The sequence below is a fragment of the Epinephelus lanceolatus genome, chromosome 16 (assembly GCF_041903045.1).
Source record: "Epinephelus lanceolatus isolate andai-2023 chromosome 16, ASM4190304v1, whole genome shotgun sequence".
Lineage (NCBI taxonomy): Eukaryota > Metazoa > Chordata > Actinopteri > Perciformes > Serranidae > Epinephelus > Epinephelus lanceolatus.
The window spans coordinates 7,278,149-7,305,322 of NC_135749.1; the positions used below are offsets into that span (position 1 = coordinate 7,278,149).

General features: G+C 41.3%; 1 protein-coding gene across 1 annotated transcript in view; it reads right to left on the reverse strand.

Annotated features, from left to right (window-relative positions):
* LOC117263970 (ubiquitin-conjugating enzyme E2 E2-like) overlaps nt 1-27,174 on the reverse strand; it is a 91,951-nt gene that overhangs the window by 22,135 nt on the left and 42,642 nt on the right. Inside the window, exon 4 of the mRNA XM_033637715.2 lies at nt 1,338-1,470. Coding sequence (XP_033493606.1) covers nt 1,338-1,470 — 133 coding nt within the window. The remainder of the gene's footprint in view (nt 1-1,337; nt 1,471-27,174) is intronic.

The window sequence follows — 27,174 nt, forward strand, 5'->3', positions numbered from 1 at the left end:
CCCAGCTCATCAATTGGCCAGGACCAAAAATGGAAATCCATCCACCTTTGGCCAGATTGGTCACCGCAAAAACAATGGACCATATATCAATAAGCGCCTGCACCTCCTCACTACTCCACGTCTGCCTACGAGACGTTTTCCAACTTTTCTTTTTTTACCTCTGCTTCTCCCAGTTCGCGCTGTTGGCTTTGTTTTATTTTCTAACCAAAATGCATTGCGCTCTACGTCACTTCCCCTCTTTGGTGCGCTGGATAGTCAGTTTGCATTTCCCACTGTAAGCGAACCGCACCAGGGTTCACTTGAAAGTGAACCAAGATCCCCAGATTTTAAGCGGACCAGGTTTCGCTCGTTTGGTCCGCACCAGAGTTCGAATGAGCGTTCACACCACTCCAAACGAACCGAACTATCCGTGGAAGCGGATTAGGGCTCGTTTAAAGCGGACCAAATAGCGCCAGTGTGAATGCGTCCTTAACTGTAACATTTTGGTTGTCTATAAAGGTCAAGTTCAGCGTTTCCTTGTATTGTAAAACCCTCAGTCTAGACAAACATGTAAATTCAGTGGTTCAATCCGGCTTCCAGCATCTCAGAAATATCCCGAGAATCAAATAATTCCTCTCCAACAAACAACTGGAAACTGTTGCTCATGCATTCATAACCAGTCGTTTAGATTACTGCAATTCCTTGTGCAAAGAGACCTTGATCCAAGTTATATAACAGATCTTTTATTGTCCTCTGCTCCTTCTTGCACCCTGAGATCCTCAGATGCATCTTTTGTTGTTTCAAGGTCTAGATTAATTCACAAAGGTGACAGAGCCTTTGCAGTCAGAGTTCCATGACTTTGGAGTGACCTGCCTGAGAAGATCAGGGCTGCATACTCTGTCTTATCTTTTAAATCGCTTCTGAAAACCTACTTGTTTAAAATTGCCTTTTGGTGAATTCAACTGCTTTATTATTGCATTTTTTGTGATATGTATTCTATATTTATTGCTTTTATCTTATTGCTTTGTCTTGCTCTGTTGGAGTGTTTCAGACAAGGCTTGTTAAAAATAAGGAAAATATAGACCGACACCTGGCTGTTCCTTTAACATCATACTGCAGGAATATCCCAAAAAACAAAGTATAGACCCATCATTTGTCTTTGGACCAGCTTCAGTTCTCTGTGCTGCTGTCACCCTTTATTTTGTCAACGTGCAGTAGGTGAAAAAGCCTAAACAAGTCATTGTTGTTGGACAGCAGGGTTAAGCGCTGACAGCCTGCTGGGACAATAGTGACATTGTTCAAAAGCTCTGGGTGAAGGAGCGGGGGGCGGCGCTGCATAGCTGCAGGGCGCCACTCACCTTGGGTGGTTTGAAAGGGTAGTCTGGTGTGAAGGCGATGTCCAGGAAAAACACTCCACCCTCGTACACGGAGCCTGGAGGGCCCAGGATGGTCGACCTCCACTCATAGATGTTGTCTCCTTTGGGACCGGCACTACAATCACAAAAACAAAAAAGAGAAGGAAGAAAAGGGGAGAAATTTAATCTACCAGCAGGCGTTAAGAGAGGAAGAGACGCTCTAATCGTGTAACTCAATTTTCTCAGCAGCAGCGAGGGATTGAATAAATAGTGTGTGATTATCAGATGTTAAATCAGCCGCACACAGCTGCCGTTTAAAGTTCTTTAAGATTATGCAACAGTACTACTGTGTAAATAACAAAGGCTGCATCTGTAAGCTACGAGAAATGATGAGTATGATCAATGTCATGTGGATGACTGATCTGTCTGGGATATGTGGGCAAGCATGAAACACACACCAAACAACCCCCCCTACACAAACACACACACACACGCACACTAACAGGAAGGTGATGAGCAGCAGCAGCAGCAGCAGCAGCAGCAGCTCTGTTTCCTCACTGTTCATCAGCGATTCACCGTTGGGCAGCTGGCTGCTGCTGGGCTCCATTGTTGCCTTGATTCTCGCCACAAACGCACACATGTACACACACACACACACACACACACACACGCACAGCTGTGAGAAGAGAGGCACTAATCCAATTCCATTTTCTATTGGAATTAGGCCAGATGCCCCTGTCGGTTTCTTGTATTACTTTTACTTTCATCATTTACACAGAGAGAGAGAGAAAGCCAGCGAGGGAGAGGGAAGGAGGCCGAGTCAGTGAGAGCATGTGTGAGGTACATAAATGTAAGATGAGAGTGTGAGTGGAGTTGTTCATGTGAAACAGCAGCCTGTTGTAAAGCACCGGGCCACTGCAGACCTATTTCTTGTCGGCGTGTTTGGACACAGAGAGGAATTATGGGAGCGGGCCGGGGAAAGGATGCCGACATGTTCTCCTGGATGGATAAAAATAGTCCTAGAGAGCGATAGTGTGCCGGGGCCAACGGGGGACAAGAGGGCCGATAAATCGCTCTGCTCGGCACGAGGCTGCGGCCTGATTTGACACTGATGGAGAAATCTATGTTTATGTGTCAAGTAGATTTTTATATGCCGATGGTTGTAGAACAGCACTGCCAGACTTGGGTAGACGACAAAATATGGTGATTGATTTCATTAATTTTTTTTTATTTCAGAATGAAAACACCAGCTCAGTCAAGAAAGAAAAAGTCAAGATAACAATAAAGCCCTAAGGCGTATTTCCATTGTGGTCCCTTTGTGCTGTTATTGATTTTCTTATTATTAGATTTTATTATTGTAACAGCTCTCCTTATTCTGGCACTGAGCCTAAATACTTAAAACAAGCACATGTTCATCCACTTTTCAAAAGCCAAAATTCCACCCACAGCTTCAAAGCATCTACCGACCCTTCTCTAAACTGCATTTCATGCCCAAAATCTCGCCAAAAGTGGTTTCTAGGTGGCTCCATTAAGACTTACAATCAAACAATGCATTTTAAAATCTGGCTTCCACCAATTTTTGGCAGTGTTGCAATACATTGATCTGGATTGATTTATGGATTTAATGATCAATGATTCAATATCAGTTAGATGAGATTAGACTAGATTGGAAAGCCTATCTTCAAAAATATAGACACCTGGCCTTCAAAATACATGTTCTCTTGGCTATAGTGACCTCAAGTGAGATTGGGTAAAGGACAATCACTGAGCCAGCCTTTGCAAAGTGAGAACATTAATACATATTGTTATTTTTAAGTTGTGCCTTTATTTTAAAATTCCCATGTCACATCTGTATCTGTGTCATTGTTTCTGTCCGAGCACACCTCCTTCCTAAACACTCAAACAGTGCTAACGCCAGGCATGCAATGGCAAGTAGCCAAGACAAAGAGAATGAGGATATTTACTGATATTGTCTCACACTGATCACAGACCTCCGAATTTAATCGTATTGAATTCAGACTTTGTTATATTAGGAAATATCGTATCGTGATGAAAGTTCTGATTCGCAAACCCTTCCAATTATCACACTACTGTGATTGGTGAGACAGACACTGTAGACCAGGGATGTCAAACTCATTTTAGTTCATGGGCCACATACAGTCTGATTTGATTGCAGTTGGGCTGGTCCAGTAAAACCACTGCATAATATCCTATAAATAATAAACACTTCAGCATTGTCCCTCTTTCTGTTTAAAGAAGGACACTTTAAAAATGCTAATCCATTTACAAGACAGATGACAAACAGCCTGTGATGTCTCCAGATGAATAAGTGCAATTTCCTATACACTTCCACTCCTGTGTAATAATCCTGACAACACCACAGCAAAATTAAGTGAAAGAAAGGAACTGTAAAAGGCCTCTGAGGCAGTATGTTACATGAAAAAAGCTACTCACTGTTGCTCCTGAAACCTGGCACCTCTTAGCCTTCACAACTGCATCACTATTAGGTAGGGTCAGACAGTGGGCCGGACTGGACTCTTTGGTGGGCCGGTTCTGGCCCCCGGGCCAAATGTTTGACAACCCTGCTTTAACCCATGAAGGCAGTGGGTCATGTCAGTTTTTCTGCGCTAATATTGTTTTTCTTGTACCACTCGGTTTTCGGTCACAATTGTGATCTATTTTCCTTCTGTTAACTCACAGTGTCTAGCGGTGTGCCTCAAGGCTCCATACTTGGTCCTACAATGTTTTTTACTTTTAAGTTGCCCTGGAATAACATCATCAGCTGGTGCGACATTTTCTACCATTATGTGCAGATGATACCAGTTATACTGTTTTTCTGAAGCCTAGCAATTTGGATTTGAGACTGTGAGCTCTTCATAGCTGTCTCAGAGACACTGAATAAAATGGATGAACCAAAACCTCTTCCAGCTGAACGTCTACAAAACTGTGATGTTAATAATTGCAGCAACTCCTGTTGTTCAAAGAGTAACTTGGCTGTTCAAAAGCAGCATTTCACCAACCTGTCGAGTTTTACATCTGTTTAACCTCTGACCACACCCAGCAGTGCTGATGCTGTGATGCATCTGAAACCACATCTAACAGTGATGTCACAGTGCACTTCACTGCAACAATGTGAGAGGTTAAACCACTGGACATCAGCTAAAATAAGATTTTTCAAGGGGTGGTTTCATTGGTTTCATTACCGAGCCATGTAATGCTGGTTTGCAAGAATTTTAGAATCTAGTTGACTAATTTCTATCTTTTAAGTCACTTACAGTTTTATCATTGCTGTGCAGCTTTTATTATGTACTTTGTGAACATCTGTTTTTCAACAAGTGCTATGTGAATACACAGTATTATTATTAGTAATATAATAAAAGGTTTCTGTGGAGCGTTTAAGTGTTTTACGATGGTCTTCTCTACACAGAAAGGAATAAAACTCTAAGTGACACACACAGCTTTTATTACAATGATTATTGCTTTTATTATTTTCTCTATTACGCTTAATGTACCCTTTGTGACAAACCACAAAGTCATGTCTGTTACACAAGGCTTTTTTATTTTAATAAATATCATCACATAAGAGCAACTGTTGGTGAGCTCAATCCACAAACTACCAATGAAAAACCTCGAAAAACCCACTATTAGTAAAATCCTTTTGCAAGGTAGACATTTAAAATCATCCTCTAGGCCTCTTTGGCCAACCACTGATTTTTCTCTCCACAAAGTTCCCACAGTTCAGTCTGCAGCATCTGGAAATGTTTAGAGCTCTGCCAGCAGCACCTCCTTTTTCTGTTTCTGCAGCCTGGTACAAGCCGCTCTGACAAAAGGGCAGATTTGGGATCCAGTAGAGAAGGATCTATATTTCTACCACCTGCCTAGACCTGTCAAAATGATGGAGAGTGCACACCTCCATGATTCACCTCAGGGTATGCTCTCTTACCAGCTTTAAACTTGACTGTCTTTATGTTCGATTGCTGGGGAATTATCTTTAAGAATCTGGGATCTGCTTCGAATATACCAAAACTCAAGCCGGAGGGGAAAGGAGCGCTGTTCATAATGAAGGCTGCATGGCGATGATGAACCCGGCTATTTCCCACGGTGTCAATTTCAACACTATAAGCCATTATTAATGAGCCTGGAGCACTAAGAGCACCCTGCTAGAGGAGCTCTATAATTAAGATGAGACTGTTTCTGTATCCTTTAGCTCCCTTGCAACTGTGAAGTTTTAACAGAAATGACCACTGAAAAATAAAAAGATTAAATGACCACATCAACTGTAAAAAGGGGATTGTCCCTTCTGAACTGGATTGTTTATTTTCACTGAGGAAGGCAAAAAATAAAAAACAAGACAAAAATATGAACATCTCCTAAATAGCCAGAAGCATGCTGTGCTCCACCCCATCCCACACAAGAAGACATTTATATCCTGCTCGCAGTTTGTAGTTGGATGCAATCAGTGCCATTTATTTTTAGTACAATATCCCACTCAGTACATATACTGGTCCAATTCTTTCGCATCAGATATGAATGTTCGGATTAAAAATGTTTGCTTTACGTTAAAAAACAACTGGTGCAAAATAGGGATGGGTATTGGTGGGATGCTACTCCTCTTATCGATACTCCTTATCTGTTCTGTTCTTTATCGATACTTTCATCAATTCTTTCAGAACAGATTTAGAATTAAAACATAACCTGGATCTTCCCCATCCATGGAGCAAGCGCACCAGCACTTCCTTTAGCCCCGCCTCCTTCTGTCACATGACTTACAGCAAGATAATAATACTCTTGATTTGGCTATTAGTGAGTTATACAACTTTTGGGAGACACAATGATTTAAATAGGGGCTATTTAAGTTTTCGTACTTGGAAGTTGATGCACCTTCAAAGAAAAATATCCATTGAATTACACACGCCTCTTTTACAATTTAAGTTACAAGAAAGTCTTTTTGGCCATCATTTGTTTGGATTTAATTTAGGCTGTCACAGACTATATTTTCTGCATAAACTAAAGAAAGGTTTTTAGTTACTTTTTCAGGAGAAAAGCATCAGAACCTTGGAATATATTTTAGATATAGGATTAAACACCTCTAGGTTTGAGGACCACAAACTGTCTACAGTGTCTTACTTTGCTGACATTTCTGTGGTGAAAGAATCCTAAAAATTAGACTGCAAGTGCAATCTTATGCAAAATAATGTCTGTATAATTTGAAATTTAATCGACAGAGTCAGGATCGTATGGATAGAGACAATTAATTAGGTTTTGCTTCAGGTATTAAGACCTTAGATATGTATATATATATATATATATATATATCCCTGCATCCCTGTAGTCAGTGTATACACACACATACACACACACTCCTTTTGAAATTTAATACTATCTTACTCTCACTATGCACCCGACCCCACCATCTCAGACTACCTTTCACCCGTCCCTCCCTTCCATCTCTTTTGTAGCTCTTCCTGAAAACTATTTTTACTCAGTCACACACGCACACACACACACACACACACACACACACACACACATACCCACAGCAACATAAAATAGAGGAGCTTTCACTGGTGGCTACACAGGTTTGCTGCATTTCCTCAGAGCACAGCTAACAGAAAAACTCAGACCTGCTCTGCAGTCTCAATTTAGCACAGAAATGCTGAATATGACTAACGTTTGAACTCAGTGGGTGTTTGTCAGTTTTGGCTGAGATAGTAGCCATAATGTGACAACTTGTTAGGACATCACAGAGAAACAACAGCGTACTCAGTCACCTGGGGCCGGGAGTATGTCAGATTACGCTTTTAAACCTTTATTTAGCAAGGAAAAGTCTAGTGAGCTCTGCGCTCTTTCACAGCAACTCCCTGCTGCACACATTGCTCACACACATTCAGACAGGCACAATCACAGCCTTGTACTGCTGCAGCAGCAGCAGCTGGGAGCTCAATGTCCCACTCAAGGGCACCTCCACAGTGGTTGTTAAGGGAGCAGAGAGCACTTTTCTTCACATACACTTTGCCAGCCAGTTTGGGGATTTGAAAATGTTTGGGGATTTGAAACGTTAACCTTCTCTAGCTTCAAGGCTACTGCTGATTTCAGATTATTGACTCAGTGACTGCATTTACATGCACAAAATATTCTACTTTATTCCCTTATTCCGAAAAAGACAATATTCTACTAAAGTTCTGTACATGGCTAATGAATATTTCACTGATATTCCTGTTTACATGCAGTCTTGCATACTCTGATTAATGTGCCCTAACACGTCCTTTGTCACGGCAAAACATGTAAAGGTGGAAAGGCTGGAGCCAGTTGTCCCATTTTGCTTCTTTGCACCATGTTAGGATTTTTTTCAAAGTTTTCTTCCTGTGGCAGACTTGTTCAATCTTGCAAACACAGTCTCCTTGTTTCATTCCTTCAACCATCTTCTTGTAAAGGTCGACACTGCGATATTTGCGCCTATCCAAAAACCTGTTGATATCCAAGTCTTTCATAATGTGTAAAAGTAGGCGTATTTCTCCTCCTGAACGAGAAATGCGGGCTTCTCTTTGGCCTTGCAAACTGCTGGCGAGTTGGTTTATGCACCATGCGTCTATGACAATGCACAGAGCTGACCATAAACAGGCGAGAGGCCGTGTGTCGCGAACTCCTGTAAAAACCCCAGCTGAGATGCATATACCAAATGCGCTGTATACATGTCCAAAGAATGCTCCTAAAACCTGAATAGTACCAGCACACCCTAAAGGTGTGTAGTAGTCAGAAAATGCTACACTCGGAGAAACTGAATATGCTGTTTACATCAACTTCTAAATATAAATATCAAATGATGCGCACCTTTTAAAATTTGTGGATGAAGACAGAATTGGCATCTTTTTATAATCTCTGAAAAAAACACAGCATGCACAGTTTGGCTTTTGTTTTAATCTTTGACTTATGACAGAGAAACTTTCAAAGTAAGAAGATGAAGTGTAGAGAGTTAGAAGTTTATCAGTTCATTTAATTGGAATATATGTTTTACGGCCTGAGAATTCACTTGCAAATGCTTCAGAGGCATGATGATTAACAGTGTATTCATTACACCAACCTCACATCGACCAGTGTTAACTCACAACTCAAGAAAGGTATATCCTCTGCAACAGTCACACTGTGGTTCCAACTTCAAATGATAGAATAATATGACAGAGACGAATAACATGATTTACAAGAAGTCTACCTATCTATCTATCTATCTATCTATCTGTGGTTGTACTTTCTGCTTCCAACTTGTAAAACAAGCCTTTGATTTTCTGAATTATCAGATGAAATCCCACTTGCTCTGCTTCATTCCAGAGGTTTAATTTTCCATCTAGCACTAAACAAATCATCTGGTGCAAAGCCTGCAACATAATATATGACTCCTTTCATCTCACGGGAACCCTGTAGAAGCCCTTCTTTCTTCCTCCGCTCTGCAAAGTAGCCTATAAGAGGGGCAGTACTGGCAACCAGGCCTGCCTACATATCAAACATCCATACTTAAAATAACTCTGCCAACCAGTCAAGTCCTCCAACTGATACAACCACATAGGTCGTATGCATTGAGGGTGGTACAGCCCGAAAACATAGAGCCTCTGGAAATGTTGGCGTGTTCTCAAAAATAATTTGTGACGCATGATATCAAAGAACAATCCTCCAGCTGTGTGAGACTGCTGTGCTACATGAATCAACACCCTCCATTCACTTACAAATTTCAGCACAGCATGAGGAATGGTCAACATCAGCTGCTGCTCTAACACAATAACAGTCTGCACATTGTGACTATTCACTGTTGTATGGAAATTACCTTTAAGAGTCAACACTTACTGACAGTTGAATACAATCACTGCTACACCAAAAGAGAGTGAGAGAAAATGAGGGAGAAAGAATAAAAAGCAGCTTGTCCTGCTTTGGGACAGACCTCTGGGACAGACGTTAGCTCTGTGTAGCCACAATAATAAACACTCTTTTAAAATCTCTGTGCCGTGTAGAGATCAGTGGAGCCGAGTCCCACTGCCATGCAGCCACCCCCAAATCATACAAAGAAGCTTACAGTGAGCAGGGGGGTGGCAGAAACAAGACCGTTTGCAGTTTAAACAGAGTGCTCAACACACACGAGGGCTGAAAGACACGGTGATGAGCAAGTGTACTCCGCTTCATCATCCTCTATTCCTCTCATCAGCCTCAATCTCCTCAGGCTGAAAACACACAACAGGCATCCGGAAGAGGAAGATAAAGGGCATCGATTGCCCAGCGTCTTCAAAGATCTCTTCAAGGACACACTGTGCTTTCTCCTGACCTTTGTCTCTAGTCTGTGATTGAATGTGTTGGCTAATTATGGTTTGTCAGTTCAATGGTTTAATAGTATCTCTCTGTTTGATTTCTTTTGTTTGTTTTTTATATATGGGGAGACATCTTGTCTGTAAATGCACAAATTTAATTAAAAAATTACACACATCTTCCCCCAGACAGCACAGATGACTGTGCAATCAGCAAAGCTTCAAGGTGGACACCCGAGATTAGTGTCACCAATTCAGTATCTGACCAAATGTCTCCCCTGATGTTCCTGAGATATGACGTTGAGGAATGACCAGAAAAGTGATTTATGCATAAAATTATGATGTCACAGTGATGTTGACCTTTGACCTTTTGAATACAAAATGTCATCACTTCATTATTTTATCCTATGAGACATTTGTGTGAGATTTTTCATATCTAGTGTAAGAATTCTTGAGTTATAGCCAAAAACATGCTTTGGGAGGTCACAGTGACCTTGACCTTCAACCACAAAATTCCCATCAGCTTATTCCTCAGTCCAAGTAGGCAATTGTGTCACATTTGAAGAAATTCCCTCAAGGTCATGTTGAGATATCACATTAACAAGAATGACAAGGATGCAAAGTCACACGGACCTCTGCCCTTTGACTTATGACCACTAAATTGTAATCAGTTCACTGTTGAGTCCAAGTGGACATTTGTGCCAAATTTGATGAAATCCCCTCAAGCTGTTCTTGAGATATTGTGTTCACAATAATGAGGAAGACAAGGTCAGAGTGACCTTGACCTTTGATCTATGACCACCAAAATCTAATCAGGTCATTGGTGAGTCAAAGTGTACGTTTGTGCCAAATTTGAAGAAATTCAGGAGAATGTGACCGACCAATAGACAGACAACCCGAAAACTTAGTGTCTCCGGCTACAGCTACTGCCAGCACACAGGCATCAAAAATAAACTTGGCTCTCACATTTATGGTCTCAAGTGGTGGAATTCTAATAACTTGGATAATGTTCTGACGGCCCACCAGCAGGGCAACATTTCAACCTGTCCAATAATTGTGTTAAGTGCTACTTGGCAAATGTTAACATGCTAACACACCAAACTACGATGATAAACACTAAACATTCTACCTGCTAAAAATCAGCATGTTAGCATTGTCATTGCTGCATGGTAGCATAGCTCAAAGAGTTAGGATCTGGTTTTCCTGTTTAACAAACAAAACCATTTAAAAATCTTAAAAATAATAATGATTTTCATGCGTGGTATCAACTGAGACTTGGAATTCATCAGCTTGAAAGATACTACCTGTTAGAACGAAACACAAGCTATTAGCTGCTATCCTCCAAATACTGCTTGCACCCTTCGTAGACCTCTAACTATGGAGACCCATAGACCTTTAACTTGTGTACACAAGTAATTATCCTATGTGCGCAAGATCCATATCTTGTGCGCACAAGATATTAAACTTTCTAGACTTTGGTGGCTCTGTACATAAATGTCACACCCATACTGCAGGAAATGATTTCCAAATCTTATACAGGCATCTCGTACAGGTTTTTTTTTTTTTTTTTTAAATCTCAAAGTTCTGGCTTGAAAAACAGCTCAAACATCAGCAGCTCCACAGACCTTACAAACTCTTGATAAAACAGCTGCGGTTTCACTTGGTTTCAGCCTAGAGCAGCGGCTCTGTGACCTCTGTGCTCAAAGTGGCATCATTTATCATGTTCCCTGTGGGTGTATCAATGATTGCGTTAGCTAATCAATTCAGCTAATGAGGCTGAGTGACAAAGAGGAGACCCGACTGTCCATCTCTGTCAAGTCGCATACACTAACAGTTTTCAAGCTCGGGGTTTGTGAGGGATTCAGGGACGGCTGCAAAAAGATATCTGCAAAAACATTTTAGCTGTTATTATAATAAAGTTTTCATCATTCTAGCAAGTGGAATAAAAAAAGGAATTTCTTTAGCTTTTGCTACACTGTTTATTTTCAATTGCTGTATACGGTGAAAAAGAAGTCACCATTGCAATTTCATTGCAAGCTTCCTTTGTTTGACACCTAATAAAGAACTCCCCACCTGTTGCTTTTGCTTTTCATTGTTTCTATTTGGATATGGTGACCAGAGAAATCATACATGCAGGAGTAATTCAGCTCTCTATCACATTATCTGGATGTGTTAATCCGACTTTGAGAAATTTGATTTAGTAGACAAGGCTCCATAACACCGTGACCTCCAGCATACACAGGCATTTGCAGACGAGTGTGAAGCGGTCGGGATGAGAGTCAGCACCTCCAAAACTGAGGCCATGGTTCTCTGCCGAAAAATCGGTGGATTTCCCTCTCTGAGTTGGGGAAGAGTTACTGCCTTAAACGAGGGAGTTCAAGTATCTTTGGGTCTTGTTCACGAGTGAGGGTAGAATGGAGCGTGAGATGGATTGGTGCTTTGGTGCAGCTTCTGCAGTGATACAGGCGCTGCACTGGTCCGTCGTGGTGAAGAGGGAGCTGAGCTAGAAGGCAAAGCTTTCCATTTACCAGTCCATCTACGTCCCAACCCTCACCTATGGTCATGAGCTCTGGGCAGAGACCGAAGGAATGAGATCGTGAATACAAGCGGCTGAAATGAGGTGGCTGGGCTCAACCTTAGAGTTAGAGTAAGGAGCTCGGACATCTGGAGGGAGCTCAAAGTAGAGCCGCTGCTCCTTCGCGTCCAAAGGGGTCAGTTGAGGTGGTTTGGGCATCTGATCAGGATCCTCCTGGGTGCCCCCTGCTGGATGTGTTTTGGGCATATCCTCCTGACAGGAGGCCCCGGGGCAGACCGAGAACACACTGGAGGGATTACATATCTCATCTGGCCTGGAAACATCTTGGGGTCCCCCAGGAGGAGCTGGAAAGTGTTGCTGGAGAGAGGGACGTCTGGGGTGCTTTGCTTGGCCTGCTGCCCCTGCGACCCGGCCTCAGAGAAGCGGATGGATGATTTAGAATAACATGTTTACATGTATTGTAAAAGTCCAGTATTAATTGGACTGACAAGATACATTTTCTCTAATGTCATATTAATGTACTGACTGAATGTTTCCAACATGTTGTGGCCAAAATTCCATTAATGCAGGTTTAAGGGTATGCACCATGTTAGTATAATGTCAACAGGTATTAGATACTAATATAACACAGAGTTTCATGATCTCCAAAGAGAGACTCAGAAAACTTCAAGGACCACCTTAGGGCCATTGCCCTTCAGTTTTCAATTGTGCTTTGGGTCAAGTCAGATCAGTTTTATTTATATAGGCCAAAATCAATAACTTGCCTCAAAGGGCACTCTCTCTACCTACACACAAGAATAAAGTCCTTTAGTCAATATTTCCAGAACACAGCACTATGTAGGTTATGATGCTGTAAAAATCTCAAAGATCTGTACTAAAAATAAAAAAAAAAACACTCCTGCATTTTTTAACTGACCAGAGTTCTCAGTATGTTTGCTTACAGTGTCTCTAATGCCTTTGACACTTCAACATCTGGCCCACCAACAAACTGTTATTATTATTGAAGCACCTCAGCTATATTTCTACACTCAAGGGCACTGCGCAAATGTCAGTGACTCACCTGGGAGCGTACAGACATGCTACACCACACAAATCTATTACAAAGAGGTAAATAAAGAAATATGGCTCACAGACAGAAAGCCCGCCAGGAGAGAGTCGGAATCACTGTCAGGAAGCAGGAGGTGCAGACATTTAGACCATATATATATATTCATATGTGACTGGTGTCATTTGTTTGAACTACACTTAGTGGGTGTGTTTGGCTATGTGTGAACACTTCCATTTAAACTCTAAAATCATCCAACGCAGGTTATGATCCTATTCCAAATATCTGAGAGTATAAACAATCCAGGATTACCTCTAATTAGGAAGGGTTAATTTAAATAAACCAAACACAAAAAGGATTTCAACTGTAAAAAGTAAGGGTGGGAAAATGCTCATTATCTTAAAACATCATCATTCGCTGCTCAGACAAGCCCCTCATTAAAACAGGAAGTTTTACTCAATCATCCCAGTGGGATTAAATGAGGTCCTTGTCCCTCCACTCAGTGTCCCCAGGCAGGCAAGCTGTTTTACCTCCAACAGTGGAATGATCAGATTGAGATCGCACAGCACCCTTTGACAAGCAGGGCAGAGGTGATTCATGAAGACGGCTAGATATCCATGTACAATGAGATTCAAAAAGACAAGCCCGCAGGACGTTGTCAGCCTCCGCTCCTGTTTGCTGCAGTAAAACACAGGACCAAAGAGGAGAGGACAGCGGAGGATGAAACCCGACTGGCAGCATTACTATCTACTTACTGTCCAGCCTCTGTGGCTAATCCCCCCTCCCATTCCAGATTACAAACTAACTGGATTAAAACCTGACGACGAATGATACAGCGCTGCACTCACTCCAGTACATGCATTCCCATTATGGCCTCTAAAACGGCCTTCAATAGCTTCAAAACCACATTTGATTTGAAACTATCTGTCCCATTCATAGCTGTCCTGGAGCAATTGGTCGTATCACAGAATCTTCCACAGCAAATGGAGTTTGCCCACTTACCACAAAACTGTAGATGTTCCAAATTATGTTTTCCTGAGAACTTAAATGACTTATTGTCCATGTTGTCTTAAAAATCGAGATCGAAAGATCACTGTTAACCTTGGAAATAATCCTGTGATACAATTTGGATACCTTGTGATAGAAAAACCACCAAATTCTATTGCCATGGTCAAGACTAAACTTCTAATCTCAACATTTTCAGCAGTAGCATAAACTTTAAAAGCAACATTTCTGTTGGCATGAGCCTGCGGTGCAGAGCCTTGCAGCAACACTACCTTAGTCACTGCACTGCACTTGGATTTCAAGTTCAAACTGTTTTAACTTTGACCTTGTTTGTCAGTGATCTTTCAAGGCACAAACAAGAGATGAGATGACACCTGTCCAGGCAGCAAGTCCTCCAAATGTCTAGAGCTGACGGCATTATTGGCAGGATGACATCATTTGTCTGTAACTTCCAAAACCGTTACGAATCTCTAAAAATTAAAACGTTTTTTTAATGTGACAATGCTGTGACTGAAGTTTGGTTGAGTTAAGGCACAAACAACTTAGTAAGTATTGGATTAAACTAGTCGTAGGGTTACAGATGCAGGAAACGTTTGTTCTTATGGTTACAATAGTAACTATGTGGCTAAGGTTTGGGAAAGATCATGGTCATGGTTAACAGAAACCAATTTTTAATGCCGTTTGGAAACGGGAAATGAACAGTGATCTTCTGTCTTACAGTCTGATGTCTCGTCCAATCCACCCACCCCAACCTCCTCACTCTGTGGTCGCTCTATAATAACCTGACTCCTTTGCTACCAACAGACATGAGTCATAATTACTACGTCTGTTTGAGGGCTTTGTCACTTTAATGTAAACATATGACGTTTTGGGGCATTTGCTTAAACAACTGGTTCTTTCATTTTTCTTGGAGGACAGTCTTGTCGGTGACATACTCTGAAAGCGATCCTAGATGAATGATTCTTTTGGACAAAAGGTATTTGTCTTCTTCATAGGAGGATAACTGCCAGTGCCTTCTTTTGTGTGAAACTGAAATAAGCGAAATTAAAAAGGGTCTTTACCTGGCCTGCCTGGCATTTATTGGCACCTATGCTTTGCCTCTGCACCATACTCCCCACCTTGTACCAAGCGCAGCTCATATCACTGCCTGAGTGAAGAGGCTTCATTTTGAGCCGTGAAAAGTTAAAATGGCTAGCCGCCTGTCTGCCAGCAAGGCCAACAGAATATAAAATAAAAGGCAACATATTTACGTCACAAAACATTAACAATTCATCACCTCTAAGTTGAAAGTGCTTCGAAATGTGGTGCAAATGCTTGTTTAAGAAAATCAGCTGTTGTATTTCACACCTTTTTGCATTTTCTTTCCTTGGAAATTAACAGGTTAGTTAACAATCAATGGGCGTCTTGTTATAAAAAGCAAATTAACTGAGAGTGACATGCCTACTAGTAAGATAGGCAAGGGACAGGGTTCTTGGTGACAGATCAGGGAGGCAGTGCGATCAGCCAGGAGGGAGTGTGTGGCTGTTGAAATGCTTCTCCTGGCTGCTCAGACAGTGTAATACACCTTAACACATGCATTTACTCATTACTAATAAACTACAAAGCACTTACTCAGTCACTGTAGGCTCTACCTGCCAAATCTCATTAAGGATAACTCAGCAGGTCACAGGTATTAATGGACAACAGTCAACTAGTTCGGTATTATTAAACCATAAATCTCTGGAGCCTGTTCCTTGCAGTTTAGCAGGATTTCAAAGCCTCATTAGCAAATACTAACCAGCAGCATCACGTCAGTTCTTTTAATGAAGGGTAGGCTCAAGGTCTCTGGGAATGATCCTTTGTAAAAAGGCTCCAGAAAGAGGTGAACTGCTTAAATCCCCTTGAGATAAAAGCTCTTTTGATTCCTTTGTTGCTTTAGCTTAAAGGACTAAGTGCTGGCTTGCGCAGGCTTTTGTCCCTCTTTACTTGGTTCAGCTATATATTCACAATGCACAAGTTCAGTGGGAGCAGAGGTGACAAGAGCAGGCAGCATGAGGGCTGATTGGAGGAAGGTCGACCCTGGTGTAACTCCGACACCCTCAAACCTTTGAATCAGCACTAAACCTATTGCACTTCCCCATTGTCTTGAACATGTTGCCAAGCAACATTACATCCCTGCAGTGACGCGGTGCATGTGTGTGTGTGTGTGTGTGCATTTTGTGCTGCAAGAGGAATTTCCATGGAAACAACAACAGCAGTAAAAGCAGACACAACAGCGCTGCTTGCCTCACCTGAAAACAATTTAGCCAATGGATAAAAATAAAAGACCAATAAAAGAATGAATTTCCTCAACCATTCATCTTTGCTTATGGCCCATAATCTCCAAGCACATCCTTCAGGGACAAATCAACAAACATTAAGCTATCAAATTAGCCAACGAGATCATGTGAAGGGAATCAAGGCACAGATTACTTCCTAAATGTTAGTGACAGCTCATGGGCAGGCATCAAATCTAATACACTTCCTGCATGCTCCTTCTAATGATGCTACAAATAAGAAGTGAGATTTGCATCAATATTGAGCAGTTGGAAATGAATTAGGCCATTCAGGCTTTGTGCATGATTTGCTTTGATGGCGAGCACTGACACTGCAGTCATGGGAAAAGCTCATCATCCCCAACTTAGTTACCTCTCGTCTTATCTTTATTAAACACACTGACATACTGATGGGCCTTTCACAGAGGATGTAGTTTGGGTAGTGCTTATTTGGTACAGGGCGACACTTAACTAGATGCTTCTGGAGGTTAGAATAAAGAATTGGATATGATTGCCCTCTCAGGTTGGGAGAGAGTTACTGCCTCAAGCGAGGGAGATCAAGTATTTCGGGATCTTGTTCTTGTGTGAGGGTAAAGTGGAGCATGAGATGGATCGGCAGTTTGGTGCGGCATCTGCAGCAATGCAGGCACTGCGCCGTACTATTGTGGTCAAGAAGGAGCTGAGCCTAAAGGCGAAGCTTTCCATTTACTGGTCAATCTACGTCCCAACCCTCACCTATGGTCATGAGCTCTGGATAGTGACTGAAAGAATGAGATCATGGATACAAGTGGCCGAAATGCGTTTCCTCAGAAGAGTGTCTGGGCTTAGCCTTAGGGGTAGGGTGAGGAGCTCAGACATCCGGAGGGAGCTCGGAGTAGAGCCGCTGCTTCTTCGCGTCGAAATTCCAGAAAGCAAAGTCCTTCTCCACACAGGTGCCAGCCTGTCACTGCCACTACCGCTGTGTTGGACAGGGGAGCAGTGGATGAAGATACGCAGTCTCTTTCATCACTGAGAGACAAAAAACATTTGTTTCTTCATCACTCCAGAAGTGAGGCACTTTTGCTGCCACCATTGTTTGTGTTTCTGTCCACATCATTCAGCTGAACCTGCGCCGGCGTGCTCAGTAACTGGGATAAAGTTTAAACAGTATCCCTGTTTCTTTTGGAGTACTCCAGGTAGCTATTTGGGTTTCTCATAGATGGAATAAGGTCTTATCCAGGTTAGTTATCCTGACAATGGGGTATGGTGTTTACATGCTCAAACACATCAACAGGAATTTCCAAAAACCCAATCATAAATCCATGTCCATGTAAATGCACTCAGTGTAAATAGCACAAACATACTGAGAGGCTATTTGCTTGGCAGCACAGTTACAGGTGCTTATTTGTGCAGGTTTACCGGCCACAAAAGCCACACAACCATTTTGTGAATATTGCCCGTGGGTGTATATATGCTGTTAAGTTGTGTTGCCTGACACAGCATAAGATGCACATGTGTGCCACACCAGATCGCAAACTGTAATTGTTTCCTCATTGTCAAAGATGGAAACATTATTTTCATTACAGCATACAGGAAAACAAAGTCCAGCCATACTGCTGACTCTGAGGAAGGAGGAAGATTCTCCGGCTCTGTGTCTTCATTTTCTGTTCGTCATTTTGTTAGCCTGGATATTTGCTTTGGCTCCAGCCCCTCCCTCTCTGCTCTCAGCCTATATGTGTATCCAGCCCTGTTCTAACACACTCTTCTGGAGACACACAGATGTGTTTTTACTCTTCCAATAAATCAGCTGGAAATGGGAGAAGGAAGGAATGTAGTCCAGCTTTTCAGCACGGTAAACTGAACACTCAGTTTTTCTGTTTTGAATCTTGAATATGACTTGTCACTATAGATTGAAAACAACTGATCATTGATAGCTTGTAGTTTTGTGCACAGACAGTTGACATCCTACTGTAGAAAGTAACATTTTAAATGTCATTTCTGACACAACAGGACTGGAGCAGATTTTGTAGTGAAGCTGCTGATAGTTTTTGCTTGTGTCTATTAATCAGTCAAAGGTGGGTATTACACTTTTTGGGTACTGACAGAAATCAGAAAATTAAATATGGTCAAGTACCGCAGGTCGACATTGAATGCTTGGTCAGATTCTTAGTCTCCTTTATTCATTCTTTGATTAAATATTTGTTTAAAGATTTTAATCTTGATTGAATTCTTTTAGGTTAAGTTCTCATACTGCTGCACTGTGTTGAGACAGAATTAAATGCTGGTATGACATGTTTGCTAATTCAGTTAAATAGAAAATGTTTTTTAAGAAAAATATGTATATTCTTAAATATCAGATACCAGAAACTAATTGTTTTGGAATGTGATTGGATACCATTTGAAATATTTAAATTCTATCGCCAGTAAAAGAACCAAGTTTTGGTACTAGCCCTGTGATGATGATAAAGTTATTGATTTATTGTACCATATATGGACACAACCTCAAACATGGAAGACAGTGGAAGAGGCACAGTCGTGATAGTAATTAGCTTGCCAACCCAACTGCAACAAGCCGAAAGTCCAACGTTTAGTTTTACCCTCCAACAACTTCATCTTCGACTCCGTCAATCCCCTGACAAACCACCTGGCTCCCAGGCCATCAATCCCCAGGAGCCATCTGCAGCACACTGGCTGGATTATGCAGGTAACTGCAGTGTTCCCAGAGCTTTGCTGAGCTTGTCTATTAGCCACAAGAAGCATCACTTGCTTTTCTTTAAAATTTCTTACTAAGTCTTAAACTGAGCAATTAAAAAAAAAAAAAAGACACTTCACCCCCAATACCTTTCTTTTAGGAACACACCTTTCTTCTTTTAATTTATGAAGCCAAATATATCAGTTATTACCCGTTGTCTTAACACAAGCAGATGTACAAGAATTTGAAAATACAATTCAGGATTATTTTTAGACTTTTTTAGTTGGCCATCAGAAACAATCTGATCAAAAAATAAGTAAGCAAGATCGCAATCTGATCAGACATTAAAAGCCAAGTTTCAGTACTTTCAGTTAAATGAAGGAAATCTCGTCATAGAAAATATCAACTCGGGCTGTGACAAAAATAGAAATCCTTTACATGCTTTAAAAATACCATCCCTGTGGTGATTTCATAAATGACTTCCTGATGCTTTCTCAATTACTAGTTGGCATACGTCTCCCATGCAGCCGATTATGCTGCGTCCACAGTGATAATTTAAGTAAATGATAATGTTGGATATGAGTCATTTCTGCCTCATCTTCTCACATGTTCAACCACTAAAGGGAGGCAAATGTGTTTATGATAACCTTTACTGTTGCTGCAGCCATTAATGGCTCCCATCACGGTGCAGAGATGGTAATTCATTAACCCTCCTCCACTGGCTGCGAGGATCTACAGCCCATAAAACAGACCGAGAGAGAGATGAGAAAATAGAAAAGAAGGGGAAAACAACAACAACAACAGGAGAATGGAGTTCAGTTTGGTGATGTTTTGCTTGGTGAAGACCAAAAGCTAAAGGAAATAAATCACACAAAAGGACTTCTAAATGTAAAAATAAATTTGCATGTATGTGATGTCATTGTGCATTCATTTGCATAAAGTTTAATGGAGGCATTTTACAACTTTGCTTAATTAGATTCAATAGAAAAATCCTTAGAAATGTTATTGAATGGAACGAGAGCTGTGGCACTTTAGTGATTTTCTACTTTTTAGTGCGTCAACGTATGAAACTTGGAGCTCTGAGCTCTGCAGCATGCATTGGAATTAATTATAGCATAATATATTTCTCGATTTTTCCCTGATGGTCTAAATAAGCCACTAAATTTGTTGCTCGTCACTTTTTAGAAATAAAATCGCTACAAGGGTTTAAGAAGTCGCTACATCAAACAAGAAAGTCACCAATTTGCCAACGGGTGTGCTTGATCCTACTAGACATTTGTGAAATGTTGTCGTACTAAACACATGAATTCTTGAGACATGGCCCAAACTATTTTTGCGAGGACGCAGTGACCTCGACCTTAGTCGAAATTTCCTGCAGGCGTTCCCGAGAAATCCCATTTATGATTATGGGAAGGACGAACGGATGAAACCCAAAAACATAAAGCCTCTGGCGACGGCTGTCACCAGTGCAAAAAAAATCACTATATCAGGAAAAGGTGGATGAATCAGGTTTGGAGAATGTGCACACCATAAATGACAGCACAAACTTCTGTGCCATATCACACATTGTCATCGTTGTATTAAATATTTTCCTTTGAGAAAATGACATAAAATATGACATCCTCCTAATTCTCGACAATAAACCCTGAACCCTGTTGCCCTAGAACCGTTTCTTTTCAAAGAGCAAATGTTAAAATTAAATGGAGTACCACCTTTTTTCATCCTGACCATTAACCTTTGGTTCAGAGAAAATCCTGTTTTATGGCCCAGCTCACTGTGAGGACATCAGGACATCAGAGTGTGGAACCACAGAGATCAATAGGACTGAATCTTTCTCTCTGAGCGGCTGGTCATCCCTCTAATACTGTACAGTAATCCTATCGAATCACTGTGCTGGAAATCTGGATCATTTTTAGAGGTTTTTACATGTTGGCCTTGGATTTGGTGCAGATGTAGAAAGGGCTCCACAGCTTTTGAATGAAAGGAAAATCTTACACTGCAGACAGTAGGGAGTCTCAGAGTAGAAAATCTGTCCTAATTGGCCCAAACTTCAGAGTGATGCATATTTGGTCCTTCTTTTAGGATTAGGATTACGCGTTTTGGCACCAAATGAAGCTTTGCAAATGTAATGATTTGGGTCTGTCACAACATACGATCTGGCAACAGCAAATCAAGCTTTGATAGCTCTTATAGCACCTCAGAGAATGTTTTGATTGAATCATTTCCCTTGGAAGCGTGAAGTCATAGTAAAATAAGCGCTAAGAGGTGAAAAGGTGCTGGAAATCTGAATTGTTTTTAAAGGGTTTCACATGTGGCCTTGGACTTGGTGCAGATGCAAAAAGAGCTTGCAGACTGCTTTTGAATAAAAGGAAAATCTATTATATCTATTAGTTTTGGCACTCTTGCATAACCTACTTAGGATCATTTGCCTATAGCTTATGCGTACAAAAAGGGGTATTATTTTCTACACTCCAGTGTCAGAAAACACTATAATGATTTATCAGAGTTTTTACTATGAAACAATGATGTTTAGTGGCTGAATTGCTCAAGGTAAAGGGCAGGGTCGCCCTGTTGGCTTAAAGCAGTCTACCACTTTTCAATAAGGAAACCTGTTCCTGTGTCAGAGACCCTGGCTTAGCTGGACCTTTTCTCCCTTGTGCTCACTCCTCCTGTCCCACTCTTTCTTCTTCGATTTCAGGCACAAGTTTGATCAGGCCTGAACCCATGCACTTTTGGGACTTGGCATTTGAACCTACCAGTGGACTGTCTGTTTTAATGGGAGGATTTGTGTCTTTATCACTTGTTGCAAAAGGAGTCCAATTGTATAAAAGTCTATGACAAAATGACCCTACTTCTCACTTGATTATTACTTCAGTAAACATTTACCCTACAGAGTTTATGGTCTCAATCACTAGTTTCAAGTCTTCTTTAATACAGCATATTAAAGAAGATATTCACTAGTGTAATGGTTAGAGTACTCATCTTCCATGCGGAAGGTAAAGGGTTTGAATCCTGCTGGGGTCGACGTTAGCAAAGGTATGCAGTCACAAGAGGTTCCCATCGCCGAATCAAACAGGATCAGATTCCTTAAGGAGGCTTCAGGATAAGAGAGTAACTCCGGAATCTGAGCCAAGTCCTCAATGAAGGCGTGTCTCAAGTCCGTTCTTGATGGGAGGTTCCAGACATAAAAAAGCGGTACATTCACTTTGTAAATTATAGTTTCATAAAGAGTAAAATAGACATTAAAGCAGGGTATGCTTTAGGGTAGAACTTCCATGTGATCGACAAGTCGCTACTACGGTAGTGTCCTCAGGCTCTCTGGCACATCCATCCCTAGCTCCTCCACAGCTCCAACCTTTCGTCCAAATATGATCACTTCTGGCTCCAAAAAACACGATGGTGTCAGCCAAAATGCCAAATTCGAGGCTTCAAAATGGTCTAGAAACCCACAGGTAACCCCAAGGTGGCTATGTCCATTTCTTTTATACAGTCTATGTATATACAGTCAGTCTTAATTGCCTTTCCAGAGTGTGTGCTGATGGAATGTGGAGAGGGGAATTCAAGTCAATCAAAAGTGCCATACAGTCCGTCAAATGGATGTATGATGTGTACTGGCCCTTGGAAGTTTAGGGCACCAACCATGAACCACAGCGTACCTGGTTAGAGTCTTGCTAGGGACAAAAAAAAAGAGCAAAAAATAGACTTAATGGTTACACACATCATTGGTGTACAACGCTCATCAAAACACATGGATCCATTGTATTTCATGAATAAACCTTATTATGTCTTACATGTCAAGTCTCCAGAAAAGCATTGACGTGAATCACATCCACTCCCAAGATCAGCACATCCCGAGTCCTGTACCTTGACTATTCTGACTAATCTGTGCAGTGTGTGCCAAAGGTGTCAACTAATGTAGGTCTTCATTAATCAACTGATCTAACACACACTGAGATGGGGAACTCTGTATGTGTCTTATAGGATTCTGAGCTACTTACACTTAGTTGTAAGGATCATCCACGGCAAGAATTCAAGGAAGAGTTGGACAAAACCTCACTTTTCATTTTCTCACTGATCAGATTTACAGAGCAGCATTTTGGCCTTTGAATACTGGTGATATACTTCAGCACCACTTTCCCAGTGCAAACTTTAGCTGACTCTGGTTCGAATAATATCTTCAAAAGCAACAAGTTATGAAAGTCAGTCCTGAGAGAATTTCAGGTCACTCCTCATGGCCTCAGTTGTGGTCCTAAGAAAATCAGACCGGTGCCAGTGTGATGTTCCTTTCCCAGAAAACACTCTTTTATCTAAAAGGCCTCTTTCATCTTTTGTAAAATGTCTTCAGTCGAAGTGCTTTCATCCTCTCAAAAAAAAAAAAAAAAAAAAAAAAAACAAAAAACAAAACTGAGGGCATAAAATTCCACACTGGCAAGAGGATGGAGATTCGCTGCTGGTGGTGGTGTGTGTGTGTGTGTGTGTGTGTGTGTGTGTGTGTGTGTGAAGTCGGCAGTGTCTAGTCTTCTTGACAGGGAACAAAATCCAGCAGCTGCATCACAACAGTGAGCTCCGCGCAGAGGTGAAGCTTCTGTTTGGAATTAATTCAGCGTTGCCTCCAGTGTCACCTCCACCTTTCATGCTCCATGCTACAAGCAATAAATGCTTTCACTGAAAACGGCGAGACAGCGCTCGAGGTGGGAGAGCTTACGCTTTAAATAATTCCTGAGAAGTCGCGGAGTGACAGGAAACCCACTGAACACAAATGCAGCTTGTTCTTTATCTTCTAACGAAATGATATCTGACACTCAAGTGGCATTTTGTGCCGTAGTATGAGCCGATACATTAAGTCACCGCCACGGCTACTTTTGTCTGGTGTTTGAGCCAATCCAAGCCATAGCTGTGAGCCTGATCACACAGATGGGGCCAATAAAAATATTCTTTTCTTACCATATAATGATAAAGAATTACATTCTGTTTAATGCCATGCTATTAACCATATTTGTTCACCATAAAGCTTTACCTATTCCTATATCAAGTGTGTTGAAGGGCTACAGTGACTATGTAGTGCTTTTCCATGAAGTCTGAGGAATTTAAAAGAGCCATAATTTGGTCACACTTGAAGCCTGACTTTTAGTAAAGCTCTAACAAGTCCTAAATTCCTATAATGCAACTCGACTGCATTTGTCCTTTGACCCTCCCTGCCTGGTGAATGCCCAGATCTTTCGAACTCCATGTTGCACACTCTCTGTTATAAATGCATCATCTAAAGCCTAATCTTAGATAACACTGAAGAGGAAGCAGATTAAAGCGAACTAGAATTACTGCCTCCTGGTTGTATGTCTTCACAAACCAGTCAAGTTGCAGTTACAGTTGTCTGTGAAAAAATGGATGCCTCACACACATCTTCAACAGCAGCAAAGAAGATCTAATCAGCACAGTTTCAAGGTGGACACCCAAGATTAGTGTCACCAATTAAGCATCTGACTAAATGTCTCCTCTGTTCCTGAGTTAGTGTGTTTTTGCAGAACATTATGATGTCACAGTGAAGCTGACCTTTGACCTTTTGGATATAAAATGTCATCACTTTATCATTATATCCTATTAGACATTTATGTGAAATTTTGTCAGAATTTGTGTATGAATTCTTGAGTTATGGCCAAAAACATGTTCTGTGAGGTCACAGTGACCTTGACCTTTGACCACCAACATCTAATCAATTCATCGTTGAATCCAAGTGGACGTTTATGTCAAATTTGAGGGAATTCCCTCCAAACATTCCTAGGATATTGCATTCATGAGAATGGGATGGACTCAAGGTCTCAGTGACCTTGACCTTTGACCACCAAAATGTAACTGGTTCAAACTTCAGTCAGCGTTAACATTTGGGACAAATTTAAAGGAATTCCTTAAGTTGATCTGAAGATATTTCGTTCACGAGAACTAGACTAATGTAAAGTCAAACTGACCATTGTTGAGTCCAAGTGGATGCTTGTCTCAGATCTGAAAAAATTCTTATAGGGCATTCTTGAGATATTGCGTCAAGAGAGCGGGGCGGATATACAGATGGACAACCCAAAAACATAATGCTGGCTGTGGCTGTCACTGCTGCGAAAGCAAAATCAAGTTGTGCCTTACATATTCACACATTTTAGGGCTGACTCAGAATTACGTCAGTCGACATCTCTGTCAACTGAGGGGTCTCCAACTGATGACTCAAATCCAACTTCTAAGGGGCAGCCCCACACATTCCCCATAATTTACCAATAAGTAAAGCTACAAGAAAAATAATCCTGACTGTATCACACTGTTGCATAGCTACTCTGTTTGTAGGCTCCATATGCTATTGTAAGTGACGCTTACAATGAGTGTCAATGTGTCTGCTTACAATACAGACAAAATGAGCTCGATAGTTCAATCTTGACCTTGAAAACAGCAGTACACAAAACAATCTCTACTTGTCCGCTTGTTTTGTCGCTTTTGACCATCTTCATCAGGTCTTTATCGAGGACGAGCAGTGCTCAGAATAAAACGGAGTTATCAACACAGCTCCATGACAACTGAGCAAACTTCATCTCAGTGGGTTTGGCTGCATTACATGCAGTTGTAGTAATGGGCCACCCAGAGAGTCCACCATGGTTGACTATGCTTCTATGAACTTGGCAGTTAATGTTGCTGAAAATGTTGCTGAAATATCTGACAGATGGTGACATAATCTACCTGTGACAACGTGTCAAAGTGCGTGCAGGATTGACAGCCAGCCAGTCAAAATGTTGACACTGCCACTGCAGAGTGGAGACAACACAAGATGGAAATTCAATTTGATTAGGGATGAAGCTGTCAATCAAACCCTGGGGCAGACCAAAAAATTGCCCAACCAAAGGAATGTGTGATAATAGATATTTAATTTTAGAATGAATTTAAAACAACAATTAAACTCACTGGATCTATGTGCCGAACACAGAGGGAACTATAGAGAAAAGTAATCTATAGAAGGGATTTATAGAGTGCTGCGTCCTTTAAGACACCTAAAACTTAAAAATTCACGTGTATGGTTTTTACTGACATATTTTATATTGTAGAAAAAAACATGAAAGTGTTGATGCAGCTATTGGTGTATGAAATGTCTGTATAGTCACTGCGCTGTATTTTTATAAACTGAGATAAACTCATCACATCTTTCATGGCGTCCAGGCGTCATCTCACTCTCTCTTTCTCTCCTTGCAGTTCTTGTCTTTGTACAGCTGAAGTTAGATCCAGTAACTACTGTTACGATCTGCAGAATATTACCAGAGGAAACACTGGGTGTTTTTGCAAGTTTATGGAGAAGAGAATGCAGTTGAAATGGCTGAGTGACGTACCTTTGGCAAAGAAAGCAACGACAGTAGTAAAAATCTAAAGGTGCTCTCAGACCTAGAGTGGTCTCCTTTGGTCTGAATCAGGGACTCATGTTGTTCCAAAGTTGCATAATTGCCTAGAGTTAGTTTGTGTTCTCACGGCAGCATTTACAAGCGGACCAGATCAAATGCCTTGTGTGAGAAAACTGCTCTTGATTGGTCAGAATTTCCATGCTGGAAAAATCCAGGAAGTAAAGCAAACATTGAAGAAGAGTACACTTGCAAGATAAATGTGACACTTTCTAATGTCACAATGGAGGGACAACTACGCAGGTTGATTTTAGCGCTGCTCATCGTGGACTATATTGCTGTCATTGTTCATTTTAGTCAAACCATACAGTTTGAAAACGAGGCGCGGCTCCAACTAGAAAACAATGTTTTGATGCATTGGATGTGCTGAATGTGCATATTAAGGCAGTACAGGAGGAGGTACACATTAATAATCCTCCAGGACTGTAACATGCTCATGTTTAACCCAAACAATGTGTCATGTGACTGCAGTTGCTTCACATCCAGGTCGGAACACCTTCTCACCACAAACGAACCGCACCAGAGTTCATTTGTAACCGGACCGAGACCACCTCTTCAAGAAGGTCTCGGTCCGGTTGTT